General features: G+C 43.9%; 2 protein-coding genes across 10 annotated transcripts in view; one reads left to right on the forward strand and one right to left on the reverse strand.

Annotated features, from left to right (window-relative positions):
- blzf1 (basic leucine zipper nuclear factor 1) overlaps window positions 1-18,297 on the reverse strand; it is a 33,441-nt gene extending 15,144 nt beyond the window's left edge. Inside the window, exons 1-5 of one of the 2 annotated variants that reach the window (XM_038802051.1) lie at window positions 18,172-18,297; window positions 13,843-13,916; window positions 8,688-9,133; window positions 6,901-7,100; window positions 4,933-5,061 (exon numbers count right to left, since the gene is read on the reverse strand). In XM_038802051.1, coding sequence (XP_038657979.1) covers window positions 4,933-5,061; window positions 6,901-7,100; window positions 8,688-9,133; window positions 13,843-13,861 — 794 coding nt within the window. In that variant the 5' untranslated portion in view covers window positions 13,862-13,916; window positions 18,172-18,297. Of the gene's footprint in view, window positions 1-4,932; window positions 5,062-6,900; window positions 7,101-8,687; window positions 9,134-13,842; window positions 13,917-17,757; window positions 18,129-18,171 lie in introns of those variants that run through there. The other variant, XM_038802052.1, reaches the window with a different exon arrangement.
- nme7 (NME/NM23 family member 7) overlaps window positions 12,020-24,601 on the forward strand; it is a 305,234-nt gene continuing 292,652 nt past the window's right edge. For 4 of the 8 annotated variants that reach the window (XM_038802057.1, XM_038802053.1, XM_038802055.1 and 1 more), the window contains exon 1: window positions 12,034-12,100. In XM_038802057.1, coding sequence (XP_038657985.1) covers window positions 12,059-12,100 — 42 coding nt within the window. In that variant the 5' untranslated portion in view covers window positions 12,034-12,058. Of the gene's footprint in view, window positions 12,101-18,413; window positions 18,568-24,601 lie in introns of those variants that run through there. The other 4 variants (XM_038802056.1, XM_038802058.1, XM_038802061.1 and 1 more) reach the window with 4 other exon arrangements.

The following is a 24,601-nucleotide window of genomic DNA, read 5'->3' on the forward strand; positions in this document are numbered from 1 at the left end:
ATTTATGAAACATTTAGACACTGTTTCAAGTATTGGAAGCCTTTAAATATACTTGTAATCCAACCATAGTTTCTTCCAGGATTAAACTCCCCAACACTTAACAGCTTAATTTTTTTTGAAGAAGTCGATGAAGAGCTACCACCTCTGGGCAAAACCCTGCAGTGGTCCCCTCAAGGTGAACTTGATTTTAGAGTCTGAGAAACCCCGCCATATCGCTAACCCATACCCCCGACTTCAGGGGCTCAGAGTTCTTCCAACCTAGTGGGATCCGTCTCCGGGCCGCCAGGGAGGCAAAGGCCTCTCACCCCCTGAGCTCCTGGATCTTCTGACACGCCAAAGATCGGCACCTCTGGACTCGGTACCACCCTCACCGTTAATACTTCTGACAGGACATCAGCAAACCCCTGCCAGAAGCCCCTCAGCCTCGGACATGCCCAAAACATATGGATATGATTCACAGGCCCTCCCGCAGTGCGCCCAGACCTAACCTCCACCCCCTCAAAGAACCTGTTCATTCGGGACACAGTCATGTGCACCCTGTGGACCACCTTGAATTGTATCGGGCTGAGTCTGACACACGACGAGGATGCATTGACTCGCCTCAGGGTCTCCTCCCAAAATTCAGCCTCCAACTCCCCACCCAGCTCTTCTTCTACTTTCATTTTACCTGCAGTTACTCCGTTCCTCCAGAAGCTTTGCTGCGCTGGTACCTTACGGTGAGACTTGGCATTCAAATGCATGAAAGGTGTGAAGCTGTAGTACTTACACACTAGATACACACTTACCAGACCAGAAAAGGTTCGGGCTTGTTCTTTCAAGTGGAAGTGAAAATTGAAAGACTTGATAATTGTTTTTGCCAAACTTTCGGTGACAATGATAATTTTTATAATGTGGAGTTTCATTCCTTCAGATTTTAATTATTGTTTTAGATTATTTAAAAGTAAAAATGGAGTTCAATTCTTGGGAGTCTATGTTCTCATGCCGGAGATGAATCGCCTCAAATTTGCGCTTGTGCTGGCAGCATGCTATTTAAATTTATGCATGGTGAGGATTGCGAGGGATTCTCTAACGAATCCCGCAATGTGGCCGCCCCCTTTTTCTCTGCAGAAAGCACTTAACTGCCTTTGATGTGATCCAAGAGCCATCAATCATAGCTAGATGTTTATAAACATTACGGTTAACTTTCCAGCAGGCTATTTGAGATTCACTCAAGCATGAAAAGGAATGATATTAAATAATCCAGACAGCTGGCTGTGTCCAAGCTGTCAATCACAGCCTAGTAAAATCAATTTCACATTGTTGTGAATGAAAGCCTTCCAGATCAAATATCTGAGGGTTTAAACCCAGTTGATATGATTTTGGTTTTATAAGAATTTGCAGGTGCTGCTTTCTCTCCCTGGGGAGAGGCGAGTTTTAAGGCAATATTTTTTTTCCCCACTGTCTCTGTCTGGACTGCTCTCTAGCTTACAGGCAGGGGTCTCTGTAATGGGGGAGTTTCTGGAGAGGGTTGGGAAGGCAGGATTTGCATTGTGGGGGGGGGGGGGGGGGGGGGGTCCAATGGAGTTTGGGGAAAACTCCCTAAAAGAGTTATCCACTTGGTCCACTGCGCCAGGACCATGCTGGGAAATACGTGCACTAATTCTCGTCCACGTGAATCCTGGCCCAGAGGACCAGAGGCTTGGAAAATCCAGTTATCCATCACATCAATTTGACCTGTTTGCATCCTCCTGATGGCGTGGGGCGCGAACCTGGATACCACCGCCAGCGGGGTCTGGAAAATCAGATCGGGATCAGCACCCACCTGTTTTCCGATTCTCAGCTGCATCGGGAACTCTGCTACTTGCGGCAGAGAATCCTGCCCATGATTCCTTTCTTTTATTTTTCTCGTTCTCCAATCTTTCCCCCTACTTATTTTAGATGATTTTCTGTTGGAATTATGCAATTCAACCTATACTTCCTAGTTCAGACTCTGTCTCAGTAAAGATTCTTCAATTGGTTGAAGTGACATGTCAATGTCTGCTACACTGCTTTGATTGTGTAATAAGTGCAAATCACAGTGTTAGCAGAAATTCTGTGAACAAGTGGAAGCTTAACGAATGACAAAAGTTGTTTGCTGGCCACAGCTCATAAAATTCAGGCCATTCCTCATTGCAATACTCAGGTGAATTATTTTCTTTACTTTACCTTTCATCAAGTTAGAAAAAATTCTACCTTTTACATAGATCTCCTACATTACCATGCATTCTTCTATATTTAGGGCTGGGATTTTCCTCAACCGACTGGGGCGGGCATGTTTAGTGGCTAGATTGGAAAAATCTCAGGAGAAGGCATTAGGCATATTTCCTGGCAGCATAATTTCAGGATGGGATTGTCCCCTACCACGGTCAATGATGGCTGCATTTCCCATCATAAAATGTCCGTAACTTAGTTTTAATAAATTTGCATCACATTGATGTGACCACACACTGGAATCATTCCCCAATTTCAAATTCAAATCACACAGGATTTCAGAACAATGTGATTTACAACATCTTTTGTGAGGCATGTTCCTGGCGACTTGGAACTTTGCAGGAAACGTGGAGCAAGTGCACATAACTTAGTGCAGCGCTCATGAGAACCCGAATACAAGGAAGCGGCTCTGCAGATTTAGGCACGTGTGGAAAAGAGTCAAGTCTCCATGGCTTGTCGTGGCTGACTTGTGCTGCCAAGGAAAGGGCGGCAGTGCCAGAAAGAATGGAATGGAACCTTGGGGCAGGGACAGGAGCAGCCGTGCAAGGCTCCGGGGGTGGGTGGGGGGTTGTTCAATCGTCCACAACTGTGACAGTTCAATATCAACTTTATTGCCATGTTTGGAGTCTGGCTCCGGAAGCAATTATGTCAACTCAAGTAACACTATTTTCAGAGTACCAACAATTGTTCCTGCTGTGTTAAGCCCTCATACTCAATGTAATACTCAGATGTAAAATCAAATAAATGTCATGGTGCTGTCCGCGTGCCCAGCGAGAGCCAGAATGCCAGGCTGCCTTGTCCCGACCATCAGGGGGTCTCCAATGACCTGGGGGAGACCCCCCCCCCCCCCCCCATGCATTACAACTGCTCCACATTTGCATGGACCAGTACTAAACGGAACCCTGGCGAGGTTTCCCAGTCGCAGCCAGTGAAACCCTGTATTTATATGAGCAATTATGATCATTTCAATATGCTGATCTGGATCACAGCATCCAACGAATCTCAATGTTGAATCTCCTGAGATGTTTCAAGCATTGAGAATCTCGCAAGGCCTCTCGCCTTTCAACAACTTCATCCCGAAATCAAGTCGGGTGCGACGAGACCGCAGAATTGTGCCCTAGTGTCAATTTGGGTGAGTTTGGAGGGGTGTTTCCCACTAGCTTTTTGGGTGAGATCCAGACCTCTATTCACCCACATTTTGTTACTTTATGGGGCTTGGGAAGTTTTCACCGGTGAAGGCCACACTTAGAAATTATTTCAGCACTGGGGAACTAAACTCGCTGGCCAGACCAGCTCCTCCGAGACCAGGACGCTACTTTGAAAGGGTGTCCCGATCGCTAAGTAAGCTTGAGGGTTCTCCACACCCCCACCCACAGTCAATGGCAGGGTGGCCAGGTAGTGCCCTGCCCCAACTGCACAGGGACTCCAATGCTTCCCAGGACTCTTGGAATGGCCATTATGCCTGGTGTACACTTGTGGTGACCAGCACTAATCGGTGCCCGGATAAGGCCTTGCTGTTGTGGCCGGTGACTCCCAGGAGCAGGGAGAAGGCGCCCTCAACCCAGCTGTGCATATTGAAATAAACCTAATGGATGATTTTGAAAACAATGTCATTACCATAGTTATCCATTTTAAGGCTATCCAAAAAAAGTGCATTAGATGGAGAACGCCAAAGAATTAAAATAGACTATTTTGCAAGAGAAGGTTTCCTTTATGGTAACATGAAATACAGGATGTAATTTCAGCAGATTGGACTTCAAACTTGAGACGTTTCAAGCATTGCGAATCTCACAAGATTCAACGGCCTTGTCGCGACACCAAGTCGGGCTCGACAAGGTCGGTGAATCGCATCCACACTGTGGAGGAGTTTATTTTTATATCTAGTTGTTGGCATCATTGACAAGATAGCCCACCCTGCAACAGCCATTCCCAGGTTAACAAAACAAATCCAGATTAATCTGCTGACATGAGGAGACAGTAGTGTAGTGATAATGTCATTGACCTAGTAATTCAGAGGGCCAGGCTAATGCGTTGGGGGTTTTATCCCATCATGGCAGCTGGTGGATTTTGAAGTCAGTTAAATAATCTGGAATATAAAGCTAGTCTCAGTAATGGTGACCATGAAACTATCTTTGATTGTCGTAAAAAACAACCTGGTACACTAATATCCTTCAGGGAAGGACATCGGCTGTCCTTATCTGGTCTGACCTACATGCGACTCCAGACCCACAGCAACTTGGTTGACTCCTCTGAAAAGGCAAGCCAGAATGCCCACAATTCCATAAAATAAAATCTCTCGTCATATCATTGGAGCCATGGTGTACAGTGGACTGAAACTGACAGAAAACTGGCTCAATTTTCTTTTTAAGAAGTGGTTCACACCTCCAAAATAACAATGCATCGAAAGCACAGAAAAAAAAGAGGCAAGTAGAAACAATACCCATCAAGTAGTATAAAAAGTGTTGTGCTAAAGAACCAGGTTAACTTTGTTGAAATAAAATGGGAAATATAATGGGCGTTAGGTTGTTTGATCTAAATTGAAATGTTTAATAGTCAGTCACTTTACTATTGTGATATATTTAGGGCTTGGGCAGTTCACGTCTAGCCTAGGAAAACTAGGACCTATTTATCGGCAACTTTAGGGTTGAGAATTTATCGCTTAATTGATAAAACATCATATGACTGCACAGGATAAAAACATACCTATGGGAGTCAACCATATCCTGACGAAATTGCTCACGTTCACCAAGAAGATCCTGTATTGCACTTTGGGTTTCTCTAACATGACGCTGCAGAGATGTCCTGGCATGGGTCAGCTCCTCTGTCATCACTCTGCATGAAAAGAAGATGAAGACATGTGATTTATTAAATTTCTAAATGTTTATGCATAATAAATGGAAAAATATATTTACTAAGAGTAAACATTCAACAAAGCCATTAAACATGGACCAAGAAACATTTTACATTATCTACAGAGCTCAAATTAAAAGGAATTTTGAAGCTGAAATACACATATAATGGCACAATAAATTTAATGAAAACACTGGCTAAAATCTATTATAACTAATTATTGCACAATATAAAATTAGCATTTCAAAAATAAATGCACTATTTTGCTGAATGTATTTACTTAAGTATATACAGTCAGGTACAGATATCTTTCTCAGGGTTCACAGATAATTTCCTGAGCAACTAAAACCAATGTTACCAGTCTAGGTTGCAAGATATCTCGTTTCTCTATTTCAGTATTCTTTTATGCAGAATTTGACAGAACATGCAGCATAGAAACAGGCCAGTCAGCCCAACTAGACCATGCCAGTGTTCATGCTCACTTCAAGCCTGCTGCCACCCTTCCTCACCTAACTTTATTGTCTACCCCTCTATTCCCTTCTCCCTCAGAAACATATCTAGTTTCCCCTAAATGCATCTATACAATTTGCCTCAACTGATTCCTATAGGAGCAGGTAAGAGACTCTCATCATCACTTTCTTCAGAATGCCCTATTTGATTTTTGGGTGACTATATCTTATATTTTGGGCTTTCGTTTTGCTTTTTCCACAAGTGGAAATGTACTGTGTTGACTTGATCAAGAGCCTTTATAACTTTAAAGACCTCTATTAGCTCACCCATGAGCCTTCCCTTTCAAGACAAAGGAGTCTCAGGTTGTACATCCCTGTAAATCTTTTTCGTACCATCTCCAGTGCCTCTATATTAGTTTCATAAAATGGCAACCAGAACGGTATACAGTACTCAAGTGCGGTATGACCATGGTTAGCACATTCTTAATTTTTCAGTTCTGTCCCTCTAGAAATAAACTTTGTGCTTAGTTTGCTATTGTTCTGACCTTATGGACGTGTCACAACTTTTAGTGATGCGGGTATTTATACTCCCAAATCCCTTTGGCCCTCTATGCCAAAATATTAAAATGTAATACCTCACACTTATCTGTAATGAAACTCATGTGCCAAATATACGACCAGTCCACAAGTTAAGGCAATGATGAACTGCCTTCTTGAATTGCTGCAGTCCATCTATTGTGAGAACACCCACAGTGCTGCTAAGAAAAGAGTTCCAGGATATGGACCCAATAATATAACTTGTTACTGTACTCCATACTATATAACTATTGCCTGCCCCAAACTGCATCATTTGGCATTACCTACTAATTTAGAAATTGCATATCCGAAGTCTAAACCATTCATATAAATTCTGAACAACACTATTTACAATCATCTACCACTCTGAATAGCTATCCTTTCTGAAATAATTAATTGGGAATGATTTATCTGAACACCAGGATTCCACTGGAAAATTATAGGAAACACTGACCTTTGTTACCTTACGAGATACTTGTTTAACTTCACTTTTTTGTATGTAGAATTCACAGCACAATCTTCCAAAAAGTATTGAAGCATTTTCAGTGAATTACCATAGGCTTTAAAAATCAGAGAATTTCCCATGTATTTGAAATGGCAACTAATGTAAAAGGACAACTAGCATATTTAACAAGTACACTACCTCAAGTCTGAGGAAAACGTTAATCATAGCATTCCCCACCCTACTACCAGTGAAAATGATGCAAGCAATGGAATTAGAAAATGTTACTAAAGGTGTAAACAAAAGTATATTGCTCATAAGCCTGTTCATACAAATGGCTGCAAAGTATGTAACCTGCTTGCAAGGAACTTGCTGCGCCATACATCACATTGTATGGTCATCCGTTCCAGCTGCTCAGAGAGCTGAGCTAGGTTTTGAGTCAACGTCTCATTTTCCAGGATTAGCTGATTTTTTTCACGGGCCATGCGCTCAAAATGATACTGAAGGTCATTTCCAACAGAAGCAACAAGTAGTTTCTTTAGCTCACGATTTACCTGAAATAAAGGGGAAAAATATTTTGCATTAAATGATCTTTACACATATGAAAGCTACCAATTACTGTTCATCCTGCAGAGTTTGACTGGATTCTACTAGCCTTGGGGTGGTCTTGGAGACAGGATGGCTGGCATGGGAAGGCAACGGATGGCATGCCCATCACTTTCCTGTCACCATGCCATCTTCCCGTTCCCAACAGCAAGAAAAATGATAGATGACCCCAGCCCAATTGAGCCCCTTCCTGTCTCTGCTGGCATTTAAGAAGCCGCATGGGAAGGCCACCAGGTAAATGCTGGTAGCCTCCAGCTGTGGGGCAGACTTACCTTTCAGACTCATTTTGGCCCAAGGAGGGGGAAGCATCAACAGCAAGGGCACCCCCATGGCAACAGCACCGCCTGCCCTCACTGGGCTTGTTCACCTGGCCCAGATCCCCTAGTCCACACCCACCTGGTTGAGAGAGTGCATGTCCAACATTTCCACCTCCTCCAGATGTAGTCCAGCAATGATCACTGTTCTGGATGGTGCTCCTGACCTACTGTCCCTTTGATTGGGCCTACTGCTCTAGGGTGCAGGTGGTCATTTTTAATACCAAGTAATTGGCTTCCACTGACAAGTCCCGGATCCTGCTGACTGCCAAAGCAGGTATTCTCTGCTTTCCGACCCAGTGGCAGGGCCCTACCACAAATAAATCCAGCCTTTCCTTTCTATTTTTCTGAAAAATGTTTTATCAGAGGTCATAAAGAATTGCAGAGTCAACATGATAACAAGAAAGTGTTGTGAGGACTTGAAATTTAAATCAAGACAAGGAAATGCATAATTGTTTGGTTTTACATGGGGATGCTAAGCAGTGAAGGTTTTTAAATATATTTCAATGACTCACTGAGATGTTGGTTCACATATTGATTTGCTATTAAGCAATCCTCAGGTTATCCGATCCATTAACTTTATCAATAACAATGGCGCACTACCACCTCACGGTGCCAAGGCCTGGGTTCAATCCCGGCACTGGGTCACTATCCATGTGGAGTTCGCACATTCTCCCAGTGTCTGCAAGGGTCTCACTCCCACAACCCAAGGATGTGCAGGGTAGGTGGATTGGTCATGCTAAATTGCCCCTTAATTGGAAAATACTTTTAGCAATAACAAAAGTAAACTACAGCAGATGCTGCAAATACAGAATTTAAAAAAAAGGAAATGCAGGAAACACTCAGTGGGTCAGTTTTCAAATGTGGGCGAGAAACAGTGACATTACAGGTCAATGATACAGATGTTGCCTGAGCTGCTGAATGTTTGCACCATTTTCTTTTTAGAAACAGCCCATCTGTGATTACAGCATCTGTTGTTTTTCCTCCCAACTCATTTCCCAAACTCACCAAACTATTTGTGTATCTCTTGGTTTTCAGTTCTGACATAGGCATGGTTTGTCTTTTCTCTTCACAAGTGAAGACAGATGCTCTGTATATTTCCAGACATTTGTTTGTGGTATTTTAACTTTCATTAGTAGTTTACAACTCAGATGCAAACACAAGACAAGAGCATAGCTCTCAAGTTACCATAATTAAACTTAAACGTAGATGTGATCTCACCTCAGTTTGTACCCGGATGTGATTGGTGAGCCCTTCTTTATCTTGAAGGAGTTTTCTTTCTGAACTTTGATATTTTTCAATGGAGACTTTTAGTTCAGTCAGTTCCCTCTTGAGCTCATTTGTATTCTCCAAGTGACTCAACAACTCACCTTTATGAGAACCTGCAGAGTCATTTAACTTTGTGCTCTTTGTGGGAATTTCATGAATTACAGCAGCTTTGGGAACCAAGATTTTAACAGCTTCTACCTCAATTCCTTGGTCAGGCTGAACTTTCCCAAGCTGAAGGACACCAGGCTTAGTGACAATTTGAGAAGACTTGGATACTACATTAGTTCGTGGAGCATGATGGAATTTTTTAATCAGTCCTGTGGTATTTTCCACAGGTTTGGATGGTTCTTCTGTTTCCATTCCATCTCCAGGTCCACGGATAGGTTGTACAATGTGAACTAAAATGTGAAAAACGAAACAACTTACTGCTACGAATACAAAACAGAATAATTAAACATTGGTAGCCAAATATTATTCTACTTTAGATGACAATTGTGGCAATAGTCACTGTAAGCAATGACATATTTGCAACTGTAACAGATGTTAAGAAAGATAAACCCCATTAGGGTCTCAGGTAGTTTCAAATTTATATCAAAATAAATATCAATTACTTGAAACATCTTTATTCAAAGGTAAATATCAGACAGCCCAGACTCAATTTATTTGAAATAAGCAGCTTGAGTCTGCATGCAATTAAATGTCCGTCAAGTGTCAGTGAGCAGTAGGGAAATTGTCAGGGGCTAACTGCTCCCATTGTTAAGCAACAAATTGTAACTGACCCATCACAGCCCTGTTGAGCAGAGAAATTACCCATTTGTTCTTCTTTAACAGAGCATCAATATGCCATTTGTCCTCCCATCACTAATCATCCAAACATCCTGAACCACTTCTGTTCATTTTGTCCAGTCCTTCATCTTCTCTTCCACATCTCCTCCTCAGTCCCTCCTACCTTCTAAATCTGCCCCATTTCTTCCTACTTTTCACCTTAACACAACTCTCATTTCCTTCCCTCAATTCTTCCTCTTCATGTCTACCTCATACTACACCCCCCTGCCAAGTCTGTGTCAAGTTGTCCCCAGCCCTTTAATGCTGCCTGCCCGGAATGCAGCATTTGGTCTTCATGCCTAATGTGCAACAACACAAGGGAGATTAATAAGTATGAACAAAGTTGATTTAATATGTGAAACTTGTTTGTTTTAGTCTAGGAGTCTATGATACTAATTTGATAAAAGTAACCATTCTAACAACAGTACATTTTAAAAAGCAGTTTGTACCTCAGAATTAATTATGGTAAATAGTTTGGGTGTTAGAGGAACAGGAGTAGGCCATTCAGCCCCTCGAACTTGTTCTGCCGTTTAATGAGATCATGTCTGATCTGTGGCCGAACTCCATATACCTGCCTTTGGCCCATATCTCTTAATATCTTTACTTAACAAAGATCTAGCTATCTCCGATTTAAAATTAACAACTGTTCTAGCTTCCACTACTGTTTGTGGGAGAAAGTTCCAAATCTCTACTACACTTTGCGTGAAGAAGCAACACCCATTCTTTGTACTCCTTCCCTCTGCCAATACGATACAAACTTTGCAGTTATTTAGAATGCACCAATCTTTCAAACTATTATAAAGGAAGCAAAGTATTTGGCTCCTCTATTTGGCAGAGAATCTTTGAACCTTTTTGGGGAAGAAAAGGTGGCTAAACTGCATCCAATATTTCAACACACAAGCATTAGATCGGAATATAACGTTTTTACGCTGAACAAAATAATTTTGCAGCTTGTCAGTATTACAAAATGCCGTTTCTTTTTTATGCAACTAAATTATAGAATCACAGAATGGATACAGCAGATAAAGAGGCCATTTGGACTGTTGCATCTGTGCCAGCTTTCCGCAGGAGTGTCACTCCCCCTCCTTTTCCCTAAACGCCTCCTAATTTTTCATTTTCGGATAACGATTCAATTTTCTTTTGAAAGCCATGATTAAATTTTCTCCCACCAGACTCTCAGGCAGTGTATTCCAGATTATAACCACTCGCTGTGTAAAATGATTTTCCTCATGTCATAGGAACATAGGACTTAGGAGCACAAGTAGGACATTTGGCCCTTCAAACCTGTTCTGCAATTCAATAAGATCATAGTTGATCTGGTTGTAGTTTCGACTCCGCTTTCCTGGCTGCCCATAACCCTCCACTCATTTGTTGCCTTTCCTTCTTTGTCAATCACCTCGGATTCTCATTTCATCCACAAATGGGAACAATTTCTCCTCATCTAGTCTACATGACCCCTCATGATTTTAACACCCATACCAAATGGCCTCCCTACCTACTCCAGTTGAAGTCGATTCAGTTTTTTGCACATATTACTATCCTCCTCATAGTTCACGATATTTCCAAGTTTTGTGATCGGCAAATAGTGCCTTTTACATCAGCAGAGAGGTTACAAATAAAAGTTAAAAGACAGAACTAAAGGGTCTGTATCTGAATGCTCGCAGCATTCATAGCAAAATAAATTAAATTGACACCACAAATTGAAACAAATACGCATGATCAGATAGCCACCATATACATGGCTGCAAAATGAACAAAGACTAGTACCTGAATATTCAAGGATATCTGATATTTAGGAATGGCAGGAAGTTAGGAAAAGGTGGAGGGGTAGCTCTGTCAATTAACAATGACATTGTTACAATTAGAGGTAGTGTTAGTGTAAAATCAGTTTGGATGGAGGTGAAAAACAGTAAAGACAAGAATTCACTTATGGGAGTGGTTTGTTTATAAGTATCCTAACAGTAACTATACTGTTGGATGGGGTATACAGGAAGAAATAATGGGGGCTTGTGAGAAAGGGATGGCAAAAAGCCTGGGTGATTTTAATCTACATATAGATTGGCAAAGGTAGCTTGGATGATGAGTTTATAGTGTTTTTGGAACAATTCCTTAGAGCGGCATGTCCTAGCACCAACCACAGGGCAGGATGTACCTGATCTGGTAATGTGCACTGAGACAGGATTAATAATGACCTCATAATGAGGGTACCCCTCGGTTGCAGTGATCATAATAGGACTGACTTGTACATTCAGTTTGAGGGAGTCATTCAGTTTGAGGGAGTCAATCTAAGACTAGTGTTTTAAACTTAAATAATTAATTATGAGGGCATAAAGACACAGCTGGCTAAAGTGAACTGGGAAATTAGGTTAAGGGATAGTCCAGTAGAGATTCAGTGGTAGACATTTCAGGAGAAATTTCAGAATACTCAGAAAAGATACATTCCAGTGATAGAGAAACATCAACAAGATCATCTGTTAGTGCCGTTGATTGTGGAATAAATGTCTGAACAGGTCTTAAATCCACAACCTTCTGACTCAGAGGTAAGAGTTCCACCAATATGCCATGGCTGATACATGTAACAAGGTGGAGAGAAATCGTGCCATTCTCTATCTTTCTATCTAAACCGACATTAAACAATTTTACCTCAGGTTTAAAATTTCTTATACAGTAGCATTGCTGGAGCAGTTTACTTACAATGTTACAATGTCAGTCATTTACAGCAAACATTATGACTGGGATTCTCCGATCCCCGGGAGGGGCGAGCGTGAATCGTGCCCCGACGCCGCTTACCTATTCTCTGGCGCCGATTTCCGGGCGCCCGCGGGATCGGCGCCACGCCGGTCGTTGAAAGCAGCACCCCCCCGCCGATTCTCCGGGACCCGACAGGCCGAGTGGTCACCGAGTCCCGCCGGCATTGGTTACTCAGGTCCCACATGGCGGGACCTGTAAGGGGTGTCTGCAGGGGCCACCCTGGATGGGGGGTGGGGGGAAAATCAGGCCCCGGGGCCCCCACGGTGACCTGGCCCACGATTGGGGCTTACCGATTGGCGGGCAGGCTCGTTCCGTGGGGGCCTATGTTCCTGCGCGTCAGGCCCCTGTATGGCTCCGCCATATTGCCCAGAGGCCAGTGCGGAGACGGGAACCCCCGTGCATGCGTGGAATCATCACGCCGGTCGTTCCGCGCGTGCCTGGAATCATGCTGGAAAGTTCAACACGTGCCCGGAATCATGCCGGAACGTTCCTCACATGCCCGGAATCAATCCGGAAAGTTCCGCACCGGCTGCAGCTGTGGGGACCACTCCGGCGCCGACCTAGCCCCCAAGGAAGGGGAGAATTCTCAATATCGGGAACCGTCGATGCCGGAGTGGTTGGCACCGGTTTTCACGCCGGCGTCAGAACTTGGCCGCGGTATTCATAGAATTTACAGTGCAGAAGGAGGCCATTCAGCCCATCGAGTCTGCACCGGCTCTTGGAAAGAGCACCCTACCCAAGTCCACATCTCCATCCTATCCCCATAACCCAGTAACCCCACCCAACACCAAGGGCAATTTTAGACACTAAGGGCAATTTATCATGGCCAATCCAACTAACCTGCACATCTTTGGACTGTGGGAGGAAACCGGAGCACCCGGAGGAAACCCACGCACACACGGGGAGAACGGCAGACTCCGCACAGACAGTGACCCAAGCCGGGAATCGAACCTGGGACCCTGGAGTTGTGAAGCAATTGTGCTAACCATTATGCTACCGTGCTGCCTGTTCTGTATTGGAGAATCCCGACCGATATGTATATTTTTGAGAGTTCTATTGTGCATCTAACACAAAGTAAATGAAAGGTCAGGAGTTAAATGACAAACACAGAAACTGTGCTTAAAGATAACTCGGAGCCTCGTACTTAAAATAATAAATATGGAATTTTATTCAGTTCGTAGCCTGAAGACTGCATTTTACAGGGTTGAACTTTTAAGTTACGTTGGTTGCTCTGGGTGTGGCGGGGGTAACCAGTTTTGAAATTAGGTAGATTGCAAAAGGGCTTTCCTGAACTTAGCGGCAAGTACAAACTCCTTGTTTGTAGGTTTTCAAGCTTTTGTTACACAAAGGGCATTGTTGCAAGACTGGTACTGAGGGCCTAAGATCAATCTCAGAGCATGCTTCTGTATTCTTTCGATCTAGTTGGTTTGCACGTGTGGGACGCCAAGGTTCCATTGCTCAACATTGTATAAAAATAAACTTGATTTGAAAAGAATTTCAATAACTCTTAGAAATAAAAACATTAAAATACCTTTATTCGCCATCCTCATAACCGATGTAATATTCCTGAAGCTGCTTTGAATTTTAATTGTCACTAACTTTCGTCTGGAAAAAGACAGTAAAATCATTCTTTAGACCTTTTGCAGGCAGGATCAGTATCAAATGGCTTATCAAATTATTAAGTAATTTGAAATTACTGCAACTATGGGACCACCAACTAATAAACAGAAACTATATATTAAGTGTTTTATAAGCAATCCTCACTCATTTAAAATTAATCATAGTAAATTACAGTTTTAGACATGGGCAGACTAGAAACCATCAGCTTTTTTGCTATACGACTTTTATACCCGAATAGATAAGATCATTGTAAAAATGTATATGTAGCTGATTCAATTTAAGGTCGTTCACCGGGCCCATATGACGGTGGCTCGGATGAGCAAATTCTTTGGGATAGAGGACAAATGCACTAGGTGTGCGGGAGGACCAGCGAACCACGTTCATATGTTTTGGGCATGCTTAGGGGGTACTGGGAGGGCTTTGTGGGTGTCATGTCCCGGGTGCTAAAAGCAAGGGTGGCGATGGGTCCAGGGGTGGCAATTTTTGGGGTTTCGGAAGACCCGGGAGTCCAGGGGGAGAAAGAGGCCGATGTTTTGGCCTTTGCTTCCCTGATAGCCCGGCGACGAATACTATTGGCGTGGAGGGACTCAACGCCCCCGAAGACCGAGTTGTGGCTTGCGGACATGTCGAGTTTCCTGGGTATGGAAAAAATTAAGTTCGCCTTGAGGGGATCTGTACAGGGGTTCGCCCGAAGGTGGCAACCATTTATTGACTTCTTTGCAGGAGAGTGAGCGTCAGCAGGGGGTGGGGGGTAGAGTAGAGTAGAGTAGGAGGGATAAAATGGCGGGTAGTACCGGTGGGAGAGGAGCGGGCTTGTGCAGTATGTCACGATTGAAGTATTGAATGTATGTGGATGTTTGCACATTTTTGCCTTTTTTGCTTTCTTTCTGTTGATGTCTGTAACAGTTTACAAAGCCAAAAACTACCTCAATAAAATTGTTTATTAAAAAAAATGTATATGTAAACTAATTGACTATGTAACACTTAAAAGCTCAAATTTATTGTGGAGATAAGAGGTAAAGTTTTGAATGGAAACATGAGGAAAAATACTCATTAAATCTTTAAAAGGATTGGAAGGATAAGTTCAGATATACAAATCTGTAACATTAGAAGTTCATAGAGCTTAAAATGTATATTGGGTCCTCAGTCTATAGATTGAGGTATAGGTACTAAATGCAAAGACAAAATGCTATTCCTATTCAAACAGTAATTATGTCATTCTTAGAGTGCTGTGTCCACATTTTAGGACCATATTTTATACAGAAGGTCAAGGAAAAATACCAAGAGCGTTATGATGATCTGAAGCATTAACTTTCTTTCCCAACAGATGCCGCTAGATTTGATTAGCATGTCCAGCATTTTCTGTTTTATTTCAGATTTCCAGCATCCATAGTATTTTCCTTTAGGTTTATTGTGATGTCAGGGATGATATGCTTACACACGAAAGATAAGAGAAAGTGGGGTATTGTCAGAACAAAGGTTAAGAGGAGTGTAGCTTTCAAAATTACGAGGGATCTTGATAAAGTGAATAGGGAAAGAACTATTTCTGGCGTATGGCCAGTTGGTAGTTAGAAGGTATACATAAGTTTAACATAACCAAACAAACAAAGGGAAAGGCTAGAGTTAAAAAAAAAGATATATATTATTTAGAAATGAACAGTTTTAGTAGGAATGGCTGTGGATACAGAATCCATTATAATATTTTTAGAGGGAGATGCACTGAATATAAGTGTTAGAGCTGAAAGACTTGGGTGAGGTAGAATATTTTACACTTGCATTCACTATGGAGGATGATGTAGGTTTAGAAATCAGGGTGGGGTACTGTGATACAATTGATTAACATTGAGAAGACGAGTTTTTAAGCATGCTTAAAAATGGATAAATCCCTACGATCAGATGAGATGTAGCCTAGGCCACTATGTGAGGTGGCAGGAGATAGCATTGTAGGGACTCTGACGCTAATTTTAAAATCCTCTCTGGCTACAGGACAGGTGCCAGAGGACTGGAGGATAGTTAATGTGGTACCAGCAATCAAGGTAGGAAGTAGGGAAAAAACAGGTAATTACAGACCAGTGAGTCTCACATCATTGGTCGGGAAATTATTGGAGAATATTCTTAGACACAGAATTAATCTCCACTAGGAGAGGCAAGGATTAATCAAGGATAGGGATAGTCAACACGGATTTGTCAGAGGGAGATCATGCCTAACAAACGTGATTGAATTTTTTGGGGATGTAACTAGGTGTGTCGATGAGGGCATTGCAATTGATGCAGTCTGTCTGGACTTCAGTAAGACTTTTGACAAGGTCCCACATGGAGACTGATCGAGAAGGTTAAGTGCCCATGGACTCCAGTGCAATTTGGAAAATTGGATCCAAAATCATCTTTGTGGCAGGAGGCAGAGGGTAATGGTTGAAGGCTGTTTTTGTGATTGGACGCCTGTGTCCAGTGGTGTACTGCAGGGATTGGTGCTGGGTCCCTTGCTGTTTGTTGTATTATGGGCTGGAGTTCAGAGAATCCCAACGCACATCATGGAGTTCACCTGATCGACAACTTGAAATAGATTTTTGGTTATGGGGAGCACACGGGCCCACTTTGCAGGTGTGGTGCAACAGAGAGCTGAAGTACATTTAAAACAAAACAATGTTTATTCTATGAATCCAGTCAACATTTTATAAACACACAGTAAACAGCTTATCAACTACAAACACTGATACTTTCCCAAATACAATATTCTATAGGTAACCCTTAATAACTCCCCAAAAAACATCCATAAGTTAAATTATTTTTTAAAATAAAGACAACAGGTTTAAATGCTCTACAGAAACAGGTATTACTTTGAAATCATCAATGATCAGGAGACATTCTTTAGCTTGTAGAGAGAGAGATCATTATACAGCTGCTTGCTTTGAATGCAGCTCTCCACCTCTGAAAACGAAACCAAACACACTGCAGCTGCTAGCTCAAAACGAAAGTGAAAGACAGCCAGCCCAGCTCCACCCATACACTGACATCACTGCAGGTCACATCACATCCATTTCTTAAAGGTACATCCACCCAACAGTAGTGTACATAAATGATCTAGAAGGGAATGTGGGGCTTATGATCAGTAAGTTTGACGATATCACGACAATTGGTGGTGGTAAATAGCAAGGAGGAAAGCCTTAGAACATAGAACAGTACAGCACAGAACAGGCCCTTCGGCCCTCAATGTTGTGCAGAAGATGATGTAAATGGACTGGTCAGATGGAAAGAACAGTGACAAATGGAATTTAACCCTGAAAAGTGAGATAATGCCTCACAAGGCAAGGGAATACATAATGAATGGTGGGACACCAGGAAGTACAAAGTACCAGAGGGACCTTTGGGTGGATGTCTAAAAATCCCCAAAGGCAACAGGACAGGTAGATAAGGTTGTTAAGAAGGCATATGGAATATTTAGCTTTATGAGCCAAGACAAAAAATATAGGAGGTTATGATGGAGCAGTATAAAACAAGTGTTTGGCCACACCTAGAATACTGCCTGCCGTTCTGGTTGTCAGGCTATAGGAAGGATGTGATTGCACCAGGATGTTGCATGGGCAATAGGGTTTCAGCTATTAAGGGAGGCTGGGTAAAGATTTATTGTGTCAATAAAGATTAACACAATCTCAAAGAGCAGCATCCTCGTCTTTTAATTAAGCACTTCACAGCCTTCTGGATTTAACATGGAGCTTGACAATTTCACATCATGTCCCCTTTTTTTTCAGACAACAGCTGTTGGTAATAATTCTGCATGTGCTCGTTACACCTCCTCTAAATACATCTTTTGCGTCTCGTCCCTTACCATCTCATTCTTTTTTTGCAATGCGACCAATCACATAAGCACCCTTTTGTTTTCCTCTTAAAAAAAAATGGTTTTTTTCCTATCATTTTCCAGTTTACGCAGTTAACTTCTCTGGCCATAAATACTGCCAGACCTGCTGATCATATCCAGCATTTTCTGTTTCAGTTTTACATTTCCAGAATCGACACTACTTTGCTTTTTTTTTGTCTGAAGCTATTTTGCCGGTAGGTCGCGCACAGTCCAGAATGGCCAAGAGCTTCTTTAAGTGGGAAAGCCCAGGCCCAGATCTAGCACTGGAACGGTGACGGCGGAACCTTCTGTCGGTTCACCGACGTTTTGACTCAGACGTGGCGCTTACAATAGACCAACTCGAACGCGAAAACTGCAGCGAGGCCAGCCTCCTGCTTCACTTACCCGAAGTGACAACTGTTCTCCTGCGTGGCAGCTTCAACCAAGCTGACAACAGTGCGAGCCACAGATACAACTTCCGGCGGCAGAGCGAGCCACAGATACAACTTCCGGCGGCAGGATGACCTTTCACCCCGGCCAACCACACCTCCTGCCTCAACAAATAGAAAGGTTTCGACTTTTTTTTGAAAAAAGTATTGTGCGTTTCCAATCCTATTAAACCATGGTTAAGAAATAAACGTAATACTTTAAATTAAAAAAATAACTTGGATCGAAATCCGTGCGCCGGCCGTTGCTATGGGACCTTCAGCTCAACAGAGCGGAGCCGGGAAGAAGCGGCGGCGGTTTTGACTGAGGAGGAGGAGGAGGAGGAGGAGGAGGACACAGGCAACAGGCAACATGGTGAGAGCCGTCTGTTCGGCAGCGATCCTCAGATAGGGAAGGCTTTCTTTTATCTGCGCCGTGTATCACACCCTGCAAGTGACCCAGCAGAAATCCGCCTTTACCGGTCAGGGAAGACTCCCCCCACCCCCGCTGGAGATGGAGCTCAGGGGGTTATTTTAGTTCTGAGTGCTAATCAGAAAAGGGTGCCTTCACAGCCTTTTTAAAATTCTCCTGACATAGCATCATAGAATGATATAGCACAGAAGGAGGCTATTCATCCTTGGTGTCGTGCTAAATCTTTGCTGATCCATTCAATTCACCCACTCTCCTTCCCCATAGCCCTGTAATTTTATTTCCCTCCAAGTCTTTAGACAACTCTTTTTATGAATGTTCTTACAACACCAGGTTAAAGTCCAACAGGTTTGTTTCAAACACAAGCTTTCGGAGCGCAGCTCCTTCCTCGGGTGAATCTGAGGAAGGACCTGAGGAAGGAGCTGCGCTCCGAAAGCTCGTGTTTGAAACAAACCTGTTGGACTTTAACCTGGTGTTGTAAGACTTCTTACTGTGCTCACCCCAGTCCAACGCCGGCATCTCCACTTTATGAATGTTGTTATTGAATCAGCTTCCATGTGCTCTTCCTGTCCCTACCATACACTTTTCAGTAAGAAGTCTTACAACACTAGGTTAAAGTCCAACAGGTTTGTTTCAAACACGAGCATTCGGAGCGCAGCTCCTTCCTCGGGTGAATGGAGAGGTATGATCCAGAAACATTTATATAGACAAAGTCAGAGATGCCGGACAATGCTTGGATTGCGAGTATTTGCAGGTAATCAAACAGATCCAGAGAGAGGGATAATCACAGGTTACCAGTCCAACACCGGCATCTCCACATCATACACTTTTCAGACAGTGCATTCCAAATCATTTTGGTGAAAGTGTGCCAGGAATTGAACTCTATTCCAGTTGAGGCCGAACAAGTGTTTGCAGCGATTTAAAGAAAGATCCTTTGTTGTGACAAGTAGGCTTACATTAACACTGCAATGAAGTTCCGGCACCTGTCCGGGTACACAGAGGGAGAATTCAGAATTCTCAGCTGGTATAGGAATTGAACCCGCGCTGTTGGCCTTGTTCTGCATCACAAACCAACTGTCTAACGCACTGAGCTAAACCAGCCCTGCTAACATGACTTTCTTCCATTTTATATTCATCACTTGTTGATAAAGCCAAGGATAGAATATCTTTTAACAGTTTTCTGAACCAATTATAGAATCCCTCCAGTTCAGGAGGCCATTTGACCCATTGAGTCTGCACCGGCCCCTGTCCCGATAGAGCACCCTACCTAGGCCCAATCCCCCACCCCATCCTTGCAACTCCACCCAACCTTTGGACACTAAGGGGGCAATTTAGTGTGGCCAATTCATCTAACCTGCACATCTTTGGACTTATCCTGTTTAATTCAAGGAATTGTGCGCACATGCTCCCTGGTCCCTCAGTTCCTACATTCCTCTTAAAATTATATAATTTAGTTTATATTACATGCATCCTTTCATTTCTCCAACTGAAAAGTATAATTTCACGTTTCTCTACTTTAAATTTCATCGACCATGTGCTCAGCACACCAATGTCTCCATCTTCCTAAAGGCTATTACTAGTCACACTGTTTCCTACCTTGATTATTTTCTTTTATCAATATATGGATATTTTCTTTTATCAATATATAGATATCTGCGTGTATGTACTGTATGCATGTGAAATATATAATACATTTTAAAATTAATTTGTGGGTTGCAACATTCTGTTTCAAAATACATTGAAAATTCCTCTGTGATAGGTAGAAGAAGGGATATGCAGTTTTGGCAGAAGATGCAGAGGAGTGCAGTTCCACTACTTTTTGAGATTTTCTGTTAAAGCCCGCCTCAGGAGAAAAATGACCATGCTGACACAAAGAGAATAAATGTTCAAAGAAGATTAGAAGAGAGAGAACCTGTAATATATGGACATCAACATCAGCTTGATATAGATAATGTGGGCTTAAATTTATTGTGAGCAGTACTATTCATTCAAAATGATAATACGGAAACATGTATTTTTGTTTTTATCCTTTGAAAGGGCAGTAGCCCTTATCTCATTTTTCCAGTCTGTTCCTCGCCAATTTATTTTAAAACTTCTTTGAATATTACATGTATCATATTTCACAGAACTTGAAATCTTGGCAGTAAAGGAAAACAAATTATATCTTTTCACTTGCTAATCAATCTTCATCTTCTTCCCATCTCTACCTTCCTAGTAAATATGCGAAATGTCATGGGAGGTATACTAGTATGGGTATAAGTCTGTTTTTTTAATAAACAATTTTATTGAGGTAGTTTTTGGCTTTATAAACAGTTACAGACATCATCAGAGAGAAAGCAAAAAAGGCAAAAATGTGCAAACATCCACGTACTTTCAATACTTCCATCGTAACATATTGCACAAACCCGCTCCCCTCCCACCGGTACTACCCGCCATATTTTCCCTCCTACTCTACTCTACCCCCACCCCCCTGCTGACGCTCAATCTCCCGCAAAGAAGTCAATAAATGGTTGCCACCTCCGGGTGAACCCCTGCACAGATCCCCTCAAGGCGAACTTAATTTTTTCCATCCCCAGGAAACTCGACATGTCCGCAAGCCACCACTCAGTCTTCGGGGGCTTTGAGTCCCTCCACGCCAATAATATTCGTCGCCGGGCTATCAGGGAAGCAAAGGCCAACACATCGGCCTCTTTCTCCCCCTGGACGCCCGGGTCTTCCGAAACCCCAAAAATTGCCACCCCTGGACTCATCACCACCCTTGTTTTTAGCACCTGGGACATGACCCCTGCAAATCCCTCCCAGTACCCCCTCAGCTTAGGGCATGCCCAAAACATGTGAACATGGTTCGCTGGTCCTTCCGCGCACCTAGCGCATTTGTCCTCTATCCCGAAAAATTTGCTCATCCGAGCCACCGTCATATGGGCCCGGTGAACGACCTTAAATTGGATCAGCCCGAGCCTAGCACATGTCGCGGTCGAATTTACCCTGCTCAGGGCCTCTGCCCACAGCCCATCCTCCATTTCCCCGCCTAGCTCCTTCTCCCATTTAAGTTTCAGTTCCTCTGTCTGGGACCCTTCCTCCCTCATGAGCACCTTATATATACCCGAGACTCTGCCCTCCCCTTCTTCCCTCCTAGAGACTATTCTGTCGAGGATCCCCATTGGCGGGAGGCGCGGGAAAGATGGGACCTGTCTACGAACAAAGTCCCGCAACTGTAGGTATCTAAAATCATTTCCCCTTACCAACCCAAATTTCTCCTCCAAGCTCCTCAAACTCGCGAAGCTCCCTTCCAGGAACATATCACCCACCCTTCCCGCCCCTGCTCGCCGCCATACTCGGAACCCCCCATCCATACTACCGGGGGCAAACCGATGGTTGTCGCAGATTGGCGCCCAAACAGACGCCCCCATCTCCCCCACATGCCTCCTCCACTGGCCCCATATCCGCAGGGTCGCCACCACTACCGGGCTGGTGGTGTACTTGGCCGGCAGCAGCGGTAGAGGAGCCGTGACCAGGGCTTCCAAGCTGGAGCCCCTGCACGAAGCCGCCTCCACCCGCTCCCAAATAGACCCCGTACCCACCATCCACTTCCTTATCGCAGCGATGTTGGCCGCCCAGTAATAATTGACCAGACTCGGCAAAGCCAGCCCTCCCTCGCTGCGGTTCCTCTCCAACATCACCTTCTTCACCCACGGGGATTTTCCCGCCCAGACAAAGCTCATGATCAGCCCGTTAACTCTTTTGAAGAAGGACTGTGGGATAAAGATCGGGAGACACTGAAAAATAAACAAAAATCGAGGGAGGATTGTCATCTTTACAGTCTGCACCCTCCCTCCCAGCGACAGCGGGAGTGCATCCCATCTCCGAAACTCTCCCTTCATTTGCTCCACTACCCTGGCCAAATTTAACTTATGCAGCCTGCCCCACCTGGATTCCCAAATACCGGAAATTTTCCTCAACCAGCCTAAACGGTAGCCCTCTCAATCTGTTCTCCTGGCCCCTTGCCTGGACCACAAACATTTCACTCTTGACCGTATTTAATTTGTATCCTGAGAACTGGCCGAACTTCCTCAGCATTCCCAGTATAGTTCCCATCCCGGCCACTGGGTCCGACACGTACAGGAGCAGGTCGTCTGCATAAAGAGAAACCCTGTGTTCAACTCCGCCCCTCACCATCCCCTTCCAACCCTCTGCGGCTCTCAGCGCAATCGCCAGCGGCTCTATGGCCAGCGCAAACAGCAGCGGGGAGAGCGGGCAGCCCTGTCTGGTCCCTCGGTACAACCTAAAGTACTCCGACCCTTCTCTGTTGGTCCTGACGCTGGCCCTCGGGGCCTGATATAATAATTTGATCCAATCCACCAATCCCCCCCCGAACCCAAACCGTCCGAGCAGCTCCCATAGATAGTCCCACTCCACCCGGTCAAAGGCCTTCTCGGCGTCCATTGCCACCACTACCTCCACCTCTCTACCCGCCGGGGGCATCATTATCACATTGAGCAATCTCCTCAGATTGGCCGCCAGCTGCCTACCTTTCACGAACCCCGTTTGATCCTCCCCAATCACCTCCGGTACACAGTCCTCCATTCTACCCGCCAGTACCTTTGCCAGGAGCTTGGCGTCTACATTAATCAGAGAGATTGGCCTGTAGGACCCGCACGCCTCCGGGTCTTTACCCCGCTTCAATATCAGAGATATGGTGGCTTGTGACATTGTCGGCGGCAGGGTCCCTCTGTCCCTTGCCTCATTGAAAACCCTCGCCAAGACCGGGCCCACCAGCTCAGAGAACTTCCTATAAAACTCTACTGGGTATCCATCCAGCCCCGGGGACTTCCCCGACCGCATAGCCTTAAGGCCCCCCAATACCTCCTCTACTCTAATCGGGGCCCCCAGCTCTTCCACTCGCCCCCCACCAACTGTTGGGAATGTTAACACGTCCAGAAACCTTTTCATCCCCTCCGGTTCTTCCTGCGGCTCCGAAGTATACAGCTTACGATAGAAGTCCCGGAATACCCTATTCAATTCTGCCGGGTCCTCCACTTTGCGCCCCCCCTCGTCCCTCACTCTATCTATTTCCCTGGCCGCCTCCCTCCTCCTGAGTTGCTGCACTAACAGTCTGCTAGCCTTTTCCCCATGCTCGTACACCACTCCCCTCGCCTTCCTAAGCTGTTCGTATGGGTATAAATCTACATGGAATATTGGATTCTTCATCTCTTAATTTGGATGTTCATTGTTGTTTGGTTGGGAGTTAGCGTGGAAATCAAGCAGTTGTATGTAGGGATTGATATTCAGTTTAAAATACCATTATCTCCGCTTCCTATAAAGATCATACCATGCTTACCAGTCCTTGCTTACTGTCCTTTTGGGCAGCATGGTAGCATAGTGGTTAGCACTGTTGCTTCACAGCGCCGGGGACCCGCGTTCGATTCCCGGCTTGGGTCATTGTCTGTGCGGAGTCTACCCGTTCTCCCCATGTCTGCGTGGGTTTCCTACTGGTGCTCTGGTTTCCTCCCACAAGTCCCGAAGGACTTGCTTGTTAGGTGATTTGGACATTCTGAATTCTCCCTCAGTGAACCTGGAGCGTAGCGACGAGGGGATTTTCACAGTAATTTCACTGTAGTGTTAATGTAAGCCTACTTGTGACAATAATAAAGATTATTATTATTGACATTAAGACATTAGGTTGTGTTACCTATTTTGATAATTAGGCATACAGTTCAAACTAGGACTCATCAGAAAGTTTTGCAGTGCATAATGATTAACATAACGTGTAGATAAATGAAGGTAAATCCCTGGAATTATCTGTGATTTAAAAAAGAAAAGAAAAGTTAGATGCTGTAATAAGGAGGATTGCCATCAGTTATTTTGGGTGCATAAGTTAGGATGCATTGGCTTTCTATTTTTGTCTTGAATGTGTGGCCAGATGGTCCAGATTAACAAGAATGTTGTATTCACTCTGATTGGAAACTGTTTGTTGTTGATG

Source organism: Scyliorhinus canicula, chromosome 7 (genome assembly GCF_902713615.1).
Source record: "Scyliorhinus canicula chromosome 7, sScyCan1.1, whole genome shotgun sequence".
In the NCBI taxonomy this organism is placed as follows: domain Eukaryota; kingdom Metazoa; phylum Chordata; class Chondrichthyes; order Carcharhiniformes; family Scyliorhinidae; genus Scyliorhinus; species Scyliorhinus canicula.